The following is an 18,876-nucleotide window of genomic DNA, read 5'->3' on the forward strand; positions in this document are numbered from 1 at the left end:
AACAGTCTAAAAAAGAATGAGGTGGTAATTTTATTACTCAGCTATTCCAGATTAACTCCCAAACTGTAAATTTTATTGTCATGTAAAATACTTCCATATTGATCATTGTTTTTAAGAGCACACTCATACATAACCTAGCTGCCCCAGATCACTACAGCTTTGACCCATTTCAACTTAAGTTGGTTCATTCCTCTATAAGCAATATGGTTCTACTCCACCCCACCCTCAGATAAGTGTATATCAACATGCCAGAACAGTCTGTGGACCCTGGCAGGAAGTCTACCCATTGATAATTATTTCTTCCATAATATTTTACCAACTGTAGAAGCTTTCCAATTTCCATTTTGGAAAGCAATTTTTTATTATGTAAAAAGCCTTAAATATCCTTCCCCGGATATTCCAAAAGGAATGACCCAATGAAGTCATTACTAAAGAAAAATTTATAGCAGTACTTTTTGTGGTAAAGAAGAATTGGATGTCCTGATTCAGGAATGGTTAAGTGTGATACATGAATACTATAGAATATTGTTGTGTTTTAAGTAATGAAAGGGAGAAAGGCTCCACCTCATTTATTTTTTTAAATACAAATTTATTGAACACGAACACTTCATATATACACACAAAGAAAAAAATTATATATGAAATTGTGAGCTTTAAAGCGGGACAAAAGGCATTTGCCTTTAAGCCCTAATAAAAAATTATATGAAAACCAAGAAATATAAAATTATGTACAGGAAATTTCCCAGCACAATAAGATGGTCTATGACAACATGGAAAATAATTAAGAATTACACTGTTGCTAAAAAGGAAATGGATTGATATCATTGACAGATAAGAATATTGAGGAAATCATTTAATCAGAAAATACTTGAAGGCTTTCCCTTGTTTCAGGTTTATTGCTTTATGTGTAATTTCATTGTTCCAGTTCTTTAAACATAGTATATTATAACAAAAATAATTCTAAAAATAGGATTCAATCTACACAAATTGACCCCAGAGATAACTTTTTAAGGAACAGATCAATTCTATAAAAATGAGGTAACAATACACAGGTTCACATTCTGATCTGATCAAAGGCAGATTAACTATTCCATTTCAACTTCTTTTTGATCTTTATAGTTCTTTATACTTGCTTCAAATTTATTAAGCACATGTTGACAAACATCCATGAGCTCATTAAGGCCTTGCCGAAAAGGCTCAACAGCTGGAAGACCCCCTTTAGTCTGGATGCGGAAATTAATTTTGCTTTCTGATGGGTGAGTGATACTGTATCCACAGAACTCCACTTCTGGGTTCTTCATGATCATGTAACGTAGAGAGTTTCCTAGTGTATGGTCTTCATCATACAACACAAATGTGACACAATTTCCATCTGTTCCAGCTGCTTGGACCATTTCCAGCACTGGTTTCCTCTCTCCTTCTTCCACCATGTTGACTTTCTTTAATGAGCAGCTTTTTATTTCTCAGTTCATTTCAAAGATAATGGTTTGGCACACTGGTCTGTTTCCGTTTTCATATACAATTAAAATAAAAAATGTTAAAATAAAGCATTATTTCTAAACTATATTCCCTCCCCCATACTCCATATACAGACCAAATCTAACAGCTAGCATTTATATAGAGCTTTACATTTTACAAAGCTCTTCTATAGATATCAATTACTTAATAAAATTCAGGTCTTCCTGACTCAAATTCCATCAAGCTATACCTAGTACCAGCTAACTGCCCGTTAAAACTTCATTTTACTACTCCATTCGAGCAAATGCTTTTCTCATTTCCTGTATTGGGGAAGCAGTACATAGAGTAATAGAATTAATAATACCTTGAGTTACTTCAATCATTTACCAGCTATGTGACCTCAAGGAAGTTATTTAATCCCAGTGAAAGCCCAGTACCTTCATCTGCAAAATAGGGATAATCCCTCTTAATTACTACCTGTTTATAATGTTGGTACAAATAAAGGCTGAGCTATAAAGTGCAGGGACAATCTTGGTTCTAAAGCTAAGGTTGGGGAGGACAGAGATAAGACAAAGCAAAATGAATGAGTAAGACATTATATAAGCATTGATATTTGTGGAGCTTATGAATTCTAAAAGCTTTATAGCAGTTTATTTGGTCCTTGAGGATTTTGCTGCATTATGATATAAGCAAGAGGTAGGACTAGCCAGCTTCCTTTTGATGGAAACTTCTGCCCTTTCTAGCAAAATATTAATCTTCCTCCAAATGAATCAAGGGGAGAACTATGTTCTTTATGGACCAAGATTACCCCAACAATCCTAAAATAGATTTAGAGATAAAATGGTTACCTTTTTCATTTTGCCAATGAGGAAACAGAGGTCTGAAGGCTTTAAATTACTTGCCCAAGGTCACAAAGACCCTAATGGTCTGAAGGTTTTAAACTCTGGTCCTTCTGATTCCAGAGTCAACCCACTGTGTCACATGACTACATGGACTTCTGCTGCACTGTAACACTCAAATAACTTTTAAAAGGCTTCAAGCACAATAGGCAATTCCTTTATAAAAGAATTTATGAAGAGATAGACCAAGTTTTCGCAGACACAGATTAGATAATCACTTGACAAATATGTGGGAGTTAGGATTCTTGTTTAAGTAACAGGCTAAATAATATTCAGTAATAATGGACAAACATGGTTTTTGGTGTTGGTTAAGTGTTTTGGTACCCCACTTGGGTCTCACCTTGCAATACAATATTGTCACATCAGGAGAGTTCTTCTGTGGGTAAGAACAGAGAAGATCATTTATTTCATCACTTGCCTCACACAGTAGATGAACTTCAATATTCATGAAAATATCTGATTCAAGTAGGTTACATCAGTTCTTTTGTCCAAAGGGAACAAGGGAGACACATGATCATAGTACCTAACTCGAAAGGAACTCTACCTGAATTGGCCTCACCTGAGGTCACTTTTGAGCTGTGTTAAAACTGCATAGCCCATAAAATATGTGGGCTGTCTGTACACAGCATACAGTCTAGGAGTATGTGCAGCTTATTTCTCTGGAACCAAGGGTTTGACAGAAGTAGATTAGCATGTCTTCTTGTACCTTTCCTTTATATGCCCATGTGGTTTAAATCTTATCTGATAAATCCTACTTAAGCTTAAGGTAGATTTAGCTATGTCTCCATTCCTTGATATCCAGATCTGGATTAGACTAAAAACTTTTTATTTTTGTGGTTAGATTAATAACAATAAGATATCAAAGATCATATAATTTCTAACAAAATATTTTTAGTTTCTTGAAAATGCTTTTTCTAGTTGCTCTATTTTTTGTCTCTGCTACTTTGAATGTAAAATATTAATTCAACATAGACTCATTACACAGCTTTGAATAATTCTCAAATAATGTGTCTTTAAAGAATAAAGTTAAAATTATATAAGATTCTATAACATATGTGCCATAGGAGATAACTTTACTCAAAACTGAGTTGTAAAAATAGATGTATGCCCCAAGTTTTCATCAGTGTTTTGGAGGCAAATACTACTATATTTTAAAATGACAGTACTTATATTTCTTGAGTAATTATATTTATCTAATATTTTATTCTTTATTTTATAATGCTAAATCTTTTAATTTTCTTTATTTTTATTTTAATGCTCACTAGCTTGATTAGATCAATCATTATTTGCCAAATTTTAGACTTTCTAGGATGATTCAGTGGTTTGGGAAGACAAAACATTTGAAATTACAACTCTCCTGGTAAGTTTAGAACATGCAACTGTTTGAAGTTAATTCCATAATTATTTTAATTGCCTAAGAATGGGATCAAATAAAACAAAGTTCTGACATAAAATTACCTTCACTATACAAATTTAAAATCATGATGAAATGAAATTAGTAGATCAAAAGACAGAGGAAATCTTCTGATTAGCTGATCTGTAAAGAAATTTCTTATTTAGTAATTAAGCAAGATAATTTTATTTCAACATTGAAAAATTCATCCTTTTACTGACCAAAACATCCACATCCTATGGCTGCAGATCTCACTGCTAGGCATAAACACTAATGAGGTAAAAAATGGAAAGAAATGCTTAATAAGCACCAAAATATCTAAGATTTCTTTTGTAGTAGCAAACAAAAACCAAAAGTTTTTGCTCAACAAAAAAGGGGAAAGGCTTAGAAATTTGTGGTGTAAAAATATAACAAACTATTACTATGTATTAAAACTGGGGAATGAGGAATACAGAGGGACATAGGGAGAACAGCAACAACAAGCATAAGTTGAAACTGAACTCTTTGTAATTGGGGGAAAAAAAAAAGGCCTGACTCCAAGGAAGAGGTAGGATATGAAAGACTGAATATGTGAGTCGTGACTGATATGAAGGCTAGTTTAAGTGAATTGTGTTCTACTCTTGTCTAAAGGGTTAAAGGTTTTTTAGTGGAGGGAGGGAAGTACCCAAAATTGAAGGTATGAAGCCAAAAGATCAACAAAAATGAAAAAGAAAAATGCTAGTTTGAATTCAACTTGGTCAGAGGACATCACTGAAACTCCTAACTTTTAAAACTAACTAAAGCTAGTAAATCCGGCCTTCAAGGTACATGCATCTTCTGATATTAGACATTTCATAAAGGAAATGTTTTGCTTGTATTTCATAATTTCTTCTATAACCTTTTTTCTTTTTAACAGGCAATTCAATAAAAGCCACTAAATCTGACCAATCCCCTACAAAAATAACCCTTTCACAATATATTCAAGCAAAGAAAGCATCTATCAAGATTTTATTGGCTATGTGAGGAAAAAGGTAGATAATAATAAAAATAATAGTAGGAATTAGTTTATTTTTATTAAAAAACATTTTTTAAACCCTTACTTTCTGTCTTAGAATCAGTACCACACATTGGTACCAAAGCAGATTAGTAAGGATGGGGCAATGGAAGTCAAGTGACTTGCCCAAGGTTATACAACTAGAAAGTGTCAAAATCCAGATGTGAACCTAGGACCTCCCATCTCTAGCCTTGGATCTCAATCAGCTGCCCCAGGAATGATTTTTTTAAAAAAAATACAGTTCAACTATATAGTAAACATATACTATGTACCTAGTAGACAATTCCCTAAATTCTATGGGAATTCAAGATGAGACAGTCCTTGCCCAAATTTGCAATAATCCAAAAGTAAAGGTAACTACTACTAGGTATTTGCCTTATATATTCTGCTCTTCTATTTCAGTAACTTAAGTCTACACAGTTTTTAAACCTGGCTCAAAAATTACCTATTCTAGGGAGAGGTGGAAAGAACATTAAGAGTATGATATTCAGAACCTAAGAGTCCAAATCTTGTCCTTGATACTAGTCATGTGACTCTGGGCAAGCCACTTATCTTTCACCCTAGTTTCCCCATCTGTAAAATAAGAATAATTCTAGCATCTACCTTTTTCGATTGTTGTAAGGATCAAATGATATAATACATGTAAAGGGAGTTGAAAATGTTGCTCAACATATAAGTATTGGCAATCATTATCATTACAACCTTTGTGACCCTGGGCAATTTAACCTCCATCTGTAAAATAAGGGGATTGTATTAGAAATCTATGATCAAGTTTGACAGTCTTAAATTGGCCATCCTTAAATTCTAGACTTGAATATTGAGTAATGGGTATTAGCAATACTTTAATGCATAGTGAACTTATTTCTCTATTACATTACTATGTGTTTTTTTTTGTTCAAGAAAAGTATTGTTTGCAGTATTATACATGATCATCAAACTGCTGCTAGAATGCTCACACCTGTTACTGCAAAATTAAAATCCCATTTTTCCTGGGAATTTACTCTAGGTCAAAGTCAGGCTAACTGGTACAGGGCTGCACCCAGGTTTCTGGGGTTCAACCACACAGTAGCCTTTTTTCAGACCATGTGCTAACACTCAAGATTTCCATACCAGTCCCTGAAAATGTGGATAGTTTGAAAATTTGAAGATACTGCTGACAATGTTGTTACTGATAAGAAACTGGAAAAAGTATTCTCACTCAAAGACCAGGAACGGGGTACTTCTGATATCCTGTGATGAAAATCCTAAGGGAAGAGAGAGAAGCAATGGTAATATCAGAAGAAAGTTAATTCCCCTTTGAGTATTAATTTCCACACTGGTAGATTGGGATAACAACACCATTTACTTTCTTCACAAGGGCCTTGTAAAAGTAGATGATGATCATATGATTACCATTTGTTCAGTTGTGTATGACTCTTCGTGGTTTTTTGGGGGGTTTTCTTGGCAAAGATACTGGAGTTGTTTGCCATTTCCTTTTCCAGATCATTTCACAGATAAGGAAATTGAAGCAAACGGGGTTTCTAGTAGAAACGCCACAAGGGAATGGTTAATATCCACCTCCTCCTGTTTTCTTTTTAAAAAGTGATTCCGAATCAGCTTTCTATCCCCAACTCCACAACTGACCTACTGATCTTTGCTTTCTTCCAGGCCTCATTGATCCCTCGCCCCGCTCCCGTTGCAGATGGAGGCAGCCGGTCCCGAGGCCCAAGACCAAGGAGTCCACAGAGCGGGAGCCTCAGCTCGATGGGGGACTGACGAGGACAGCCGAACCCCGGGGACAGCGTCTCGCTCCGGAAGCCCCACGGCAGAGAAGCGATGGAGAGAGCCCACCACAGGGCGCGAACCACCCACCGGGGGAAGGGGCTCATAGGAGAGAAAGGGGACACTTACTTATTCCTCAGCAGCAAAAAACGTGTCTCCCGGCCACCAACTAGAAACCGGATATCCTATAGCGATCCAGGGAGAGAAAGAGGAACTACCATAGAAAATGGAAGGTAGAGCGCCACCGTCGTCCTTGAGGCGGGTCCTCCAGTAAGGTCTTAAAGGAGCCACACCTCACTAAGTGACTTAAAAATGGTATGCGTAATTTGTAGATGTGTTTTGTCCTCTCTCTGTTGTTAGGCCAAGGAAGAAGTCGAGGAACATAATGGAGCTAGCGAGTGATTCAGTTCTTTTCACAAAATGCTGGATGGACGTGACAGTCAGGGCCTGATTAGCGTGAAAAAAGCCTAAGAAGGGATCTCATTTTTCTGATGATCACTGCCTGTTTCCCCTGGGCTGGAACCAGTGGCCATATTTTACATAATTATAACCTCCTACGGTGAGAAATTAAATAAATGTGGTCATTTCATGGAATTACTTATAGAGACTGAGAGGCAGCCAGGTGGTGCATTGGAAACACATTTCAAATTCTGTCCAGGAGCTACTAGTTGTGTGACTCTGGGCAAATAACTGGAGGGATGTCTGACACAGTTTTGTCCTCTGAAAAATGGAGATAAAAATTACAACCACTTCCCAGGATTGTTTCAAGGACCAGACAAAGTAATGTTGGCAAAGATGTATATGTGTATACCTGTAAGTCTTTATTGCTTTATTGCAGATTGATAGTTATAGATATGTTAGCCATATATCAATATATAGATATATATCTATTTATTGATGGAAAGATATGCTGGATATTATTATTGCATTGTGTTATTTTGTCACTCCAAAGATGGAAGAGCAGAAGGGCAGTCTTAACTTTATTTAACTTCTTTTTTTTAAACCTCTGCCTTCTGTCTTGGAACCGATACTAGGTGTTGGTTCCAAGGCAGAAAAGTGGTAAGGGCTAGGCAATAGGAATTAAATGAATTGCACAGCTAGGAAGTATATGAAGCCACCTTTGAATTGAGGATCCCCCATCTCTAGCACTGGCCCTCTAGCCACTGAGGCTAACTGCCCCTTTATTTAACTTTTAAGAAATTTTTTGAAGTTAAGCACTAAAAAGAAACAGAAAAAGCACAAGTGACACTGTGAGTATCCTGGCTGCTTTTAAAATATATCATATATTTTAATTTTATTTATACTCACAAAAATATTGCTAGGTGGTACAGTGGATAGGATATTGGAATTGAAATTCAAAAGATCTGGGTTCAGATTTTACCTTAGTAATCCTCTGCTAACTGTGTTACCCTAAGCAACACTTAAACTGCCTCAGTTTTCCCATCAGTAAAATTGGAGATAAGAATAACACCCAGCTCCCAGGGTCATGGTGAGAATAAAATGAGATAATATTTGTAAATTTGTACTTTCCAACCCAAAGTACTATGTAATGCTAATTATTATTATTTGCATATTGTCTTCCCTCAACAGAATCTAAGCTCCTTGAAGGAAGAGACTGTGTGTCTTTTGCCTTGCTTTGCATCCCAGGGCTTACCTAGCACAGGACATGATGCATAGTAAGTTAAAAAAATACTCCTCAATAGACTAATTGGTCCAATGGTCTGTTTATGAACACTTCTGGAAAGCTCCATGTGCATCTGAAGCATTTCCAGCAGGTGGAGGTATTGTTTTTTCTGATTTGTTCTGGTACTAGAACCCCAAAAAGTACCATTTGTTCCACTGTCCTCAATATCAAGCATTATAATCTTTATGACAGTTCCAAGTAGGGCCAGCTTGCAACCCTATTTTCTGTTTATCTTGATTAGCCTCTTAGATTCATTGGATCAGTTTCATCACCCTGGCCGGTGTCATAGCCCAAACAATGGCTTAATCAGAGCTCAACTGGCCAGTATTTTTGAATGTCTACCAAAGGTTGTCACAAAAGGCTACTACAATAAACTGTAGTAGCTTTAAAAAATTTATATTTACACATTTATTTATATAAAAGGTATGTTTATAGATAATATAAATAATAATATATGCAACATATGTATTATTTAATATATAAACTCCCTGTAGTATATCACTTTGATTAGTAATTTCATATTTTGTATATTCCTTATAACATAAAATATAAGTTGGACTTTAAGGGAGCTATATAGTTATTTTTATTAACTGAAGAATTAAAGTTAAGGATCATTCAAAGAACAAAGGAAAAGTTCTTGATAGATGTAAGTAGGCTGCAACATCAAAAAGGAGGAGCTATTATAGTAGGAGAAGCTAAGTAACAAATATCAAAGAAATAAACATACAACAGAAAAAAGAAGATGGGTTGGTTATGTGGCAAGAATGAAAGATAAACTAATAAGGTTGCCCATGTGCACCACTAGCATTGTGAATGGACTGGACCCCTTGTGGCAAAATGAAGATAGATGTGATTTGCATTTTCAAAGAAGGAAATTAAGAATAGTCTATAAACTTTAGGCCAATGAGCTTGACCTTCATTCTTGAAAAAATTCTAAAACAAAGCATTAGAGTTCATTGGTAAAAGGAAAAAAGAAGTTGTGAATACAAAGAGCCTGCATGTCCTCATCAAGAACATATCATGGGAGCATATAGGTACCTCAGTGGATAGAATGTCAGGCCTGGAGACAAGGAGGTCCTGGGTTCAAATGTGACTTCAGATACTTCCTAATTGTGTGATCCTGGGCAAGTCACTTAATCCCAATTGCTTAGCCCTTATGGTTCCTTTGCCTTGGACCTGATATTCAGTATGAATTCTAAGACAGAAGGTAAGATTTTTTAAAAAAGGAACATATGGTAGACAAGCTATATTTCATTTTTGTTGAATTACTAACCTACTTGATTAGGGAAATGTTATAGATATAATTTGATTTTAACACTTAATAAAATATACTATTCTTGTGAAAAGAATTAAGAAATTCAGATTAGATGATAGTACAATTATATGGGATTTTAACTTGTTGAATAGTCGTATTGAATAATGGCCATTTTTTTCAATATGAACATTGTTATTATATTATTGCTCCAGGGATCTATCTTTGCCTGGTCTTGTGCTGTAACATATTTACATATAAATATATTCTATATACACAAACAAAAAATATATAAATAAAGCATATAAACATGCTTTAACATATTTATCAATTACTTAGGTACAGATGAAATGCTCATCTACTTTCAGGTTTCAGACATGATGCTTAAAGGGAGTGCTGGATGACATAGGATCCGAAAAGATATTGAGAGGATTGAGCATTGGACTGAATTTAATAAATTTCAATTCAATAGAGATAAACATATTGTCCTACAATGGTGTTTAAAAAACCACTCTACTTTATAAGAGCAAAATGGGGAAGTATGGTTAGATACTAGTTTGCTTGGGAAAGCTCTAGGACTTTTTAGTAGACTGTAAACCTTATATAAGCCAGAAATGTGATACAACAGCCTTTAAGAGAGGCAAGGTTCTGTCCTCATTACCTTGCATCTAGAGGGTTGTGTTCAGTTCTGAGAATCAGTTTTTTTTAAAATCATAGCAGTCAAGGAATTGAAATATTGCCTCAGGAGGAAGCCCAATGTACTTTTAGATCTCTTTTAGGAAGTTTTCCCTAATAAATTATAATAAACTGCTGGAGAGAATCCAGAGGAGGGCAACCAGGATGATGAAAGGCCTTGAGTTCATGTCATATGAGGATTAGTTGAAGAGACTGGGGATGTTTGTCTTGTAGAAGAAAGATTCTGAGGGTAGAGACAGAGGAACATTTGATAGTTGTCTTTAAAACATTTAAAGAACTTTTATTCAAAAAAGGAATTAAACTTCTTCCTCAACCCAAAAGTAGAATCATGGGTGATGGGTAAAACTTATAAAGAAATAAGTTTAGGCTGGATAGCAGGAAAAATATCCTAATAGGAATGTCTAAAAGTGCATTGGGCTTCCTCCTGAGACTGAATTTCAACTGCTTCATTGCTTTTTTGTTTCCTTCCCTGTAACTCCAAACACTGGGTAACTTATGTATGGGTAGGAGTTATAGGGAGCAAATGCTTATGCCTATGTTCTTTAGTCATCAGATCCCTTGGGCAGTCCTGATCTTAAATTTAGTGTCAATACACTCTCATGAAAGCAGAGAAGATATCCCCAATGTGAAGCAAGCACTAAACTCCCTAGCTCCAAGTCCCTTTCAGTTCAAGCTCAGAGACTTGGAATTTCTGGTGAAGGTTCATTCCATTTACAGATTGGGATGGATCCCTTTCTCTTCAGGCCCTCTACTTCTGGGCTTTCAATCTCTGAAGCCCCAGAAATGCTAATTTCTTAGGCTTCTACTCCATCTGGGGAACATAGAACTTGTACCTAGAGCACCCTTTTTAAATAGATTTGAGATGACTGTGTCTCAGGATATTGAAGAAGATATTCCTACCTAGATAAATAGGTAGTGAATTAGATGATCTCTGAGGTCTATTCCAACTCTGAGATTACATAATTATTGAAGGGGATATTCTTCAGATCCCCAGTCTTCATGACTACTTAAACCAGTGACATCTGGTTTCCATCTAGGGAACCAGAACATATAGAAATCCACACCTACCATATCTGAAAGAGGAAGTAAATGCATTGAAGAGCTAGATGGTAAAGTGAATAGTTATTAGGCCTCTAGTCAGGAGACCTCAGCTCCAATCTGGCTTCAGACACTTATTAATTGTGTGATCCTGAACAAGTCAGTTAACCTCTGATTACCTTTCTTCGGCTGTAAAATGGGGAATAATAAAAGGGCCATTTGGAGATCACAGTAATGTAAAGATGAAAGGAGATATTTGCACAGTGTATATATATATAGTGTATATAGGCACTCTATAAATGCTCCTTCTTTCCTCTTCCCTACTGGCCCCTGTGTTTTACAGATAGAACTTTTTCTCTGAATCTCTAATGACTGGGAAACAAATTGCAGAAAGTAATGTGACAAACTTAAATTCTGAGACTGGCTGTGAGAAGAAGCTTTGCCTATGCAAGAGTTTCATTTGGGTCAAAATCAACACTTCCAGCTTCCCTAGAGTAGCCTGCAGCTGTCAGTCTTTGATAGATTGCTCACATGTGCAGGAGAGCTCGGTCTGTTCTCAAGCAGTGAGGAGCTCATGAATACATGTGACAGCCTGGCAAGGCCTCACATAGAGGGGCATCAGCAGGCAGAGGAGAGGACTCTCATATTGGCTGTCAGCAAGCCAGTTGGTCTGTTAGCAATTTTACGCTTCAAATATACTCCCTGCCTCTGGTTTAATAGCAACATCTGCTGGCAGAAGCTGGGGAGAAGGGAGAGTGGAGAAGGGAGGAAACAGAGAACCGTGAGATACTGCTAGCGTGCTAGAAAGCATGCCTTATATTTGGCTCATCAGCTAATATGTAAAGTCCTTTCAGTGAGCCTCTATACCCATTTTGAAAAGCAGGCAGAAGTTGGAAGGCATATGATATGACTTCTATTTGTAGACTTCTTATAATAGAATATGTGTCAGTTTATTAGTCTGCTCTGTGAGCCCCATCACTATTCTCTTCTCCTCCACTCTCTCTCTCTTCCTTGCCTCCCTCTTCCACCCTTCTCCCATGCATAAAGCATTCTAACCTTTCCCCCAAAAAGAAAAATTGTCAGCCTATTAAAGTCAGAGGAAAATGACAGTGAAGAAGGGAGGAGGAGAGTGACAGAGGGAGGGGAAGAGAGAGAGAGAGAGAGAGAGAGAGAGAGAGAGAGAGAGAGAGAGAGAGAGAGAGAGAGAGAGAGAGAGAGAGAGAGAGAGAGAAAATGACCTTCCATCTGTGGCAGAACAAAATGTTTGCTCTTAAGGCAATCACAGTATGTTTCTTTCTGACAAGAGAGAGTTCTGGTTGTCATTACGACCTCAGTTTACATTCTAGGTCTCTAAGCAATAATGTTCAGAAGAGCCTGTTCATGATTCTTTAAAAACAATTTTTTAAATCTAATTTAAAAACATTTTTTATTTAGTCAATTTAGAACATTATTCCTTGGTTACAAGAATCATATTCTATCCCTCCCTCCCCTCCCCCCAATCTTCCCATAGCCCACACGCAATTCCACTGGATATTACATGTGTCCTTGATCAGAACCTATTTCCATGTTGTTGGTGTTTGCATCAGGATGTTCATTTAGAGTCTACATCCCCAACCATATCCCCTTGAACCCATGTAATCAAGCATTTGTTTTTCTTCTGTGTTTCTACTCCCATGGTTTTTCCTCTGAATGTGGATAGTGTTCTTTCTCATAGATCCCTCCAAGTTGTTCAGGATCACTGCATTGCCACTAATGGAGAAGTCCACTACATTCGATTGTACCACAGTGTATCAGTCTCTCTGTACAATGTTCTCCTTGTTCTGCCCATTTCACTCTGCATCACTTCCTGGAGGTTGTTCCAGTTCCCATGGAATTCCTCCACTTTATTTTTCCTTCGAGCACAATAGTATTCCATCACCAACATATACCACAATTTGTTCAGCCATTCCCCAATTGAAGAGCATCCCCTCATTTTCCAATTTTTTTTTTGCCACCAAAAGAGCGCAGCTATGAATATTCTTGTACAAGTCTTTTTCCTTATTATCTCTTTTGGGTACAAACCCAGCAGTGCTATGGCTGGATCAAAGGGCAGACAGTCTTTTATTGCCCTTTGGGCATAGTTCCAGATTGCCCTCCAGAATGGTTGGATTAATTCACAACTCCACCAGCAATGAATTAATGTCCCAACTTTGCCACATCCCCTCCAGCATTAATGAATGCTTTCCATTGCTGTCATTTTAGCCAATCTGCTAGGTGTGAGGTGTTACCTCAGAGTTGTTTTGATTTGCATCTCTCTGATTATAAGAGATTTAGAACACTTTTTCATGTGCTTATTAATAGTTTTGATTTCTTTAACTGAAAATTGCCTATTCATGTCCCTTTCCCATTTATCAATTGGAGAATGGCTTGATTTTTTTGTATAATTGATTTAGCTCTTTATAAATTTGAGTAATTAGACCTTTGTTAGAGGTTTTTGTATGAAGATTGTTTCCCAATTTGTTGCTTCCCTTCTAATTTTGGTTACATTGGTTTTGTTTGTACAAAACCTTTTTAGTTTGATGTAATCAAAATTATTTATTTTACATTTTGTGACTCTAAGTCTTGTTTGATTTTAAAATCTTTCCTTTCCTAAAGGGCCTGACATGTATACTATTCTGTGTTCACATAGTTTACTTATAATTTCCTTCTTTATGTTCAAGTCATTCACCCATTCTGAGTTTATCTTGGTGTAGGGTGTGAGGTGTTGATCCAAACCTAATCTCTCCCACACTCTCTTCCAATTTTCCCAGCAGTTTTTATCAAATAGTGGATTTTTGTCCCAAAATCTGGGATCTTTGGACTTGTCATGGACTGTCTTGCTGAGGTTATTTTCCCCAAGTCTATTCCACTGATCCTCCTTTCTGTCTCTTAGCCAGTACCATATTGTTTTGTTGACCACTGCTTTATAGTATAGTTATTATACTATATATAGTATCTGGGTCTGCAAGACCACCTTCCTTTGCATTTTTTTTCACTATTTCCCTGTATATCCTTGATCTTTTGTTTTCCAAATGAACTTTGTTATGGTTTTTTTCTAATTCAGTAAAAATTTTTTTTGGAAGTTCAATGGGTATGGCACTAAATAAGTAAATAAGTTTGGGTAGAATGGTCATTTTTTTTTAGATGAAATAGTGCAGAATTTTATTTACACTTAGTAGAAAGATTCTTTCTTTCTTTAATATAGCTTGATTCATTCAACCATGAAACAAGCATTTGTTAGGTAACTAGTATGTGCAAAGAATGGTGCTAAGTACTGGAAGAGATACAAAGATAAATGAAGTATGATCCCTGCATTCAAATTCATAAGTCTTCTCCAATTTTCTGATCACAAATGGAATATTATCTATTTTGAAAAATGCATGATGTCGACAAATTGTAATGCATTTATTACTGAAAAATAGTTACTGACCAGTGCAATATAAGCTTAAAAATTAGAAAATCAGATTGGTTCTCTGACTTGGAGGGATCCAATTTTTTTTTTTCCTGGGCTATGTACAAAGAGCCACTCATCTTTAGGTTATGTATCTACTTATCTTTATCATTATGTGGCTTTGGAGAGCTGTTATGATGATAGTCCACCTCCCTCCCTTTTTCAAAAACTCACCATTTCTTCCCATTGCTCCTTGATAATATACAAATTCCTTAGACTGTCAAGGTCATGTATAATGAAGTTCTAGCTGAGCAACTTATCTAACCTTACCTCCTATTACTCCCAACATGCTTCTTGTGCTTCATCTAGGTCTGTTTCATCTTTGTACTAAGAATTATCTACTTATTGACAACTTCAAGTATTTGCTCATATTCTTCCTCCTTTTCTTGCCCCTCAATCCTTTGTCTAGCTTAAGGTCCAGCTCAAGTTACACCTCTTCCACTGAAGAGTTACACCTCTTTTACTATCTAAGGAAATCAATATGGCATTGAAACTTTCTCTCATTCTCACTACATACCATCCCACATCCCTTTCTGGTTGCTTTTTGTAATACTTTGTGGTTGTTTTACGGGTAATATGCTGATGATTGCTTTTCATAATTTCCATATGTCTTTTTTTTAAATTTTTTAATTTTTATTTGGTCGTTTCCAAACATTATTCATTGGAAACAAAGATCATTTTCTTTTCTTCCCTCCCCCCCTCCCTCCACCTCTCCCACAGCCAACACGCAATTCCACTGGGTATCACATGTGTTCTTGATTCAAACCCATTTCCATGTTGTTGGTATTTGCATTAGAGTGTTCATTTAGAGTCTCTCCTCAGTCATATCCCCTCCACCCCTGTAGTCAAACAGTTGCTTTTCGTCGGTGTTTTTACTCCCACAGTTTATCCTCTGCTTGTGGATAGTGTTTTTTAGATCCCTGCAGATTCTTCAGGGACATTGCATTGCCACTAATGGAGAAGTCCATCACCTTCGATTGTACCACAGTGTTTCAGTCTCTGGGTACAATGTTTTCCTAGTTCTGCTCCTTTCGCTCTGCATCACTTCCTGGAGGTTGTTCCAGTCTCCATGGAATTCCTCTACTTTATTATTCCTTTTAGCACAATAGTATTCCATCACCAACATATACCACAATTTGTTCAGCCATTCCCCAATTGATGGGCATCCCCTCATTTTCCAATTTTTGGCCACCACAAAGAGTGCTGCTATGAATATTCTTGTACAAGTCTTTTTCCTTATTTTCTCTTTTGGGTACAATCCCAGTAGTGCTATGGCTGGATCAAAGGGCAGACAGTCTTTTATCGCCCTTTGGGCATAGTTCCAAATTGCCATCCAGAATGGTTGGATCAATTCACAACTCCACCAGCAATGAATTAATGTCCCTACTTTGCCACATCCCCTCCAGCATTCACTGCTTTCCTCTGCTGTCACGTTAGCCAATCTGCTAGGTGTGAGGTGATACCTGAGAGTTGTTTTGATTTCCATCTCTCTGATTATAAGAGATTTAGAACACTTCTTCATGTGCTTATTAATAGTTTTGATTTCTTTATCTGAGAACTGCCTATCCATTTCCCTTGCCCATTTATCAATTGGAGAATGGCTTGGTTTTTTGTACAATTGATTTAGCTCTTTGTAAATTTGAGTAATTAAACCTTTGTCAGAGGTCTTTATGAAGATTGTTTCCCAATTTGTTGCTACCCTTCTGATTTTAGTCACATTGGTTTTGTTTGTACAAAAACTTTTTAATTTGATGTAGTCAAAATTATTTATTTTACATTTTGTGACTCTTTCTAAGTCTTGCTTGGTTTTAAAACCTTTCCCTTCCCAAAGGTCTAACAGGTATACTATTCTGTGTTCACCTAATTTATTTATAGTTTCCTTCTTTATGTTCAAGTCATTCACCCATTCTGAATTTATCTTGGTGTAGGGTGTGAGGTGTTGATCCAAACCTAGTCTCTCCCACACTGTCTTCCAAATTTCCCAGCAGTTTTTATCAAATAATGGATTTTTGTCCCAAAAGCTGGGATCTTTGGGTTTGTCATAAACTGTCTTGCTGAGATCATTTACGCCTAGAATGGTCATTTTTATTATGTTAGCTTGTCCTACCCATGAGTAGTTAATGTTTTTTCAATTGTTTAGATCTAGTTGGAGATCTGTGGAGAGTGTTTTGTAGTTGTGTTCATATAATTACTGTGTTTGTCTCAGCAGATTGATTCTGAAGTATTTTATGTTGTCTAGCATGATTTTTGAGGCGAGAAACTGGCCAGCAGCCCTTGCACCCAAGAGGAAAGATAGATAGAGGTTTATCTCTGGGGGAAACAAGGATCTGAAGCTGGAGGGATGGCAAGAAAGAGAACCAGACATCGAATCATATATAAATCGAGCTCCACAGACTTAAGCTCCGGCCTTCCACTTCATAGATACATGAGACAGTGAGAAGACCACAACATGACATCATGGGCATCAGAAATAAGCTTAGAGATCATTAGAGACAAGCCACAGTCCTTAAACCCATGCTATTAGCACGGACTGTTATGGCTTAATGATAGGGATTAGAGCAGAGGTGAAAGACAGAGCATGGCCAGAGGCCTGCTCCATGAGAGAGAGAGAGAGAGAGAGAGAGAGAGAGAGAGAGAGAGAGAGAGAGAGAGAGAGAGAGAGAGAGATAGTAGTAAGGAAGAAAGATGAGTGGGTAAAGCTGGGCTGGGCCTGTGGGCTCGTGTATTTATTGATTATCATATGCAAAGATACATAATGCATAGTAATTAATGACATAGGGGATTATCATTGGTAGAAAGGTAAATTGTCATAAGATAAGGGCAGATCCTTCTTCAGCCTGGGGAGAACAAAGAAACCTACTTTTGCACCCAAACTAGTTGGGATCAAAGTTCATTGCCTTACTGGCCATGCGCCGGGCAGAGAATGCACTCTTCTCAGGCCTAACTTTATGACTTATCTGTCTTGAGTAAACACAGCTGTGGACTGCTACAATTTTAAATGGAATTTCTCTTTCTAATTCTTGCTGCTGAGAGGTGTTGGAGATATATAGAAATGCTGATGACTTATATGGGTTTATTTTTTATACTGCAACTTTGCTAAAGTTGTTAATTATTTCAACTAGCTTTGTAGTTGATTCTCTGGGATTCTTTAAGTAGACCATCATATCCTCCGCCAAGAGTGATAACTTGGTCTCTTCATTTCCAATTTTAAGACTTTCAATTTCTTTTTCTTCTCTAATTGCTATTGCTAGTGTTTCTAGTACAATGTTAAATAATAGAGGTGATAATGGACATCCTTGTTTCACTCCTGATCTTATTGGAAATTCATGTAGTTTATCCCCATTGCAAATGATGTTGGCTGATAGTTTTAGATATACTGTTTATTATTTTTAGGAAAGACCCTTCTATTCCTATACTTTCTAGTGTTTTCAATAGGAATGGGTGTTATATTTTGTCAAAGGCTTTTTCTGCATCTATTGAGATAATCATGTGATTTTTTGTTGCTTTGCTTGTTGATATGGTCAATTATGTGGATGGTTTTCCTAATATTGAACCATCCTTGCATTTCTGGTATAAATCCCATCTGATCATAGTGAATAAGCTTCGTGATGACTTGCTGGAGTCTTTTTGCTAGTATCCTATTTAAGATTTTTACATCTATGTTCATTAAGGAGATTGTTCTGTAGTTTTCTTTCTCCGTTTTTGACCTGCCTGGCTTTGGAATCAGTACCGTATTTGTGTCATAAAAGGAATTTGGTAAAACTCCCTCTTAGCTTATTATGTCAAATCGTTTGTATAGTATTGGGATTAGCTATTCTTTGAATGTTTGATAGAATTCACTTGTGAATCCATTAGGCCCTGGGGGTTTTTTCTTAGGGAGTACTTTGATGGCCTGTTTAATTTCTTTTTTGATATGGGATTATTTAAGAATTCTATTTCTTCTTCTGTTAATCTAGGCAGTTTATATTTTTGTAAATATTCATCCATATCACCTAGATTGGCATATTTATTGCCATATAATTGGGCAAAATCATTGTTTAATGATTGCCTTAATTTCCTCTTCATTGGAGGTGAGGTCTCCCTTTTCATCTATGATACTGTTAATTTGGTTTTCTTCTTTCCTTTTTTTAATTAGATTGACCAGTACATTGTCTATTTTGTTTGTTTTTTCAAAATACCAGCTTCTAGTCTTA

The 18,876-nt window shown here is 36.5% G+C and overlaps 2 protein-coding genes, 1 non-coding gene and 1 pseudogene across 7 annotated transcripts in view; 1 reads left to right on the forward strand and 3 right to left on the reverse strand.

Annotated features, from left to right (window-relative positions):
- Nucleotides 1–568: 568 nt before the first annotated feature.
- Nucleotides 569–1,430, reverse strand: LOC100031257 (DNA-directed RNA polymerases I and III subunit RPAC2-like). The gene has a single exon (XM_016430754.2). The coding sequence runs from the start codon at nucleotides 1,428–1,430 to the stop codon at nucleotides 1,086–1,088; it is 345 nt and encodes a 114-aa protein (XP_016286240.1). The 3' UTR covers nucleotides 569–1,085.
- Nucleotides 1,431–5,688: 4,258 nt separating this feature from the next.
- LOC130457789 (small Cajal body-specific RNA 16) lies at nucleotides 5,689–5,868 on the reverse strand. The gene has a single exon (XR_008917063.1). It is a non-coding gene; the product is annotated as a small Cajal body-specific RNA 16 (non-coding RNA).
- Nucleotides 5,869–6,433: 565 nt separating this feature from the next.
- LOC130456923 (cyclin-K-like) overlaps nucleotides 6,434–18,876 on the reverse strand; it is a 61,898-nt pseudogene continuing 49,455 nt past the window's right edge.
- The window catches only part of LOC107651386 (uncharacterized), an 83,052-nt gene continuing 70,818 nt past the window's right edge, over nucleotides 6,643–18,876 (forward strand). For 2 of the 5 annotated variants that reach the window (XM_056814240.1, XM_056814238.1), the window contains exons 1-2: nucleotides 6,822–7,357; nucleotides 8,135–8,220. The gene's annotated coding sequence lies outside the window, so the exon portion shown is untranslated. Of the gene's footprint in view, nucleotides 7,358–8,134; nucleotides 8,221–18,876 lie in introns of all 5 variants that reach the window. The other 3 variants (XM_056814242.1, XM_056814241.1, XM_056814239.1) reach the window with 3 other exon arrangements.

Source organism: Monodelphis domestica, chromosome 2 (assembly GCF_027887165.1).
Source record: "Monodelphis domestica isolate mMonDom1 chromosome 2, mMonDom1.pri, whole genome shotgun sequence".
NCBI lineage: Eukaryota > Metazoa > Chordata > Mammalia > Didelphimorphia > Didelphidae > Monodelphis > Monodelphis domestica.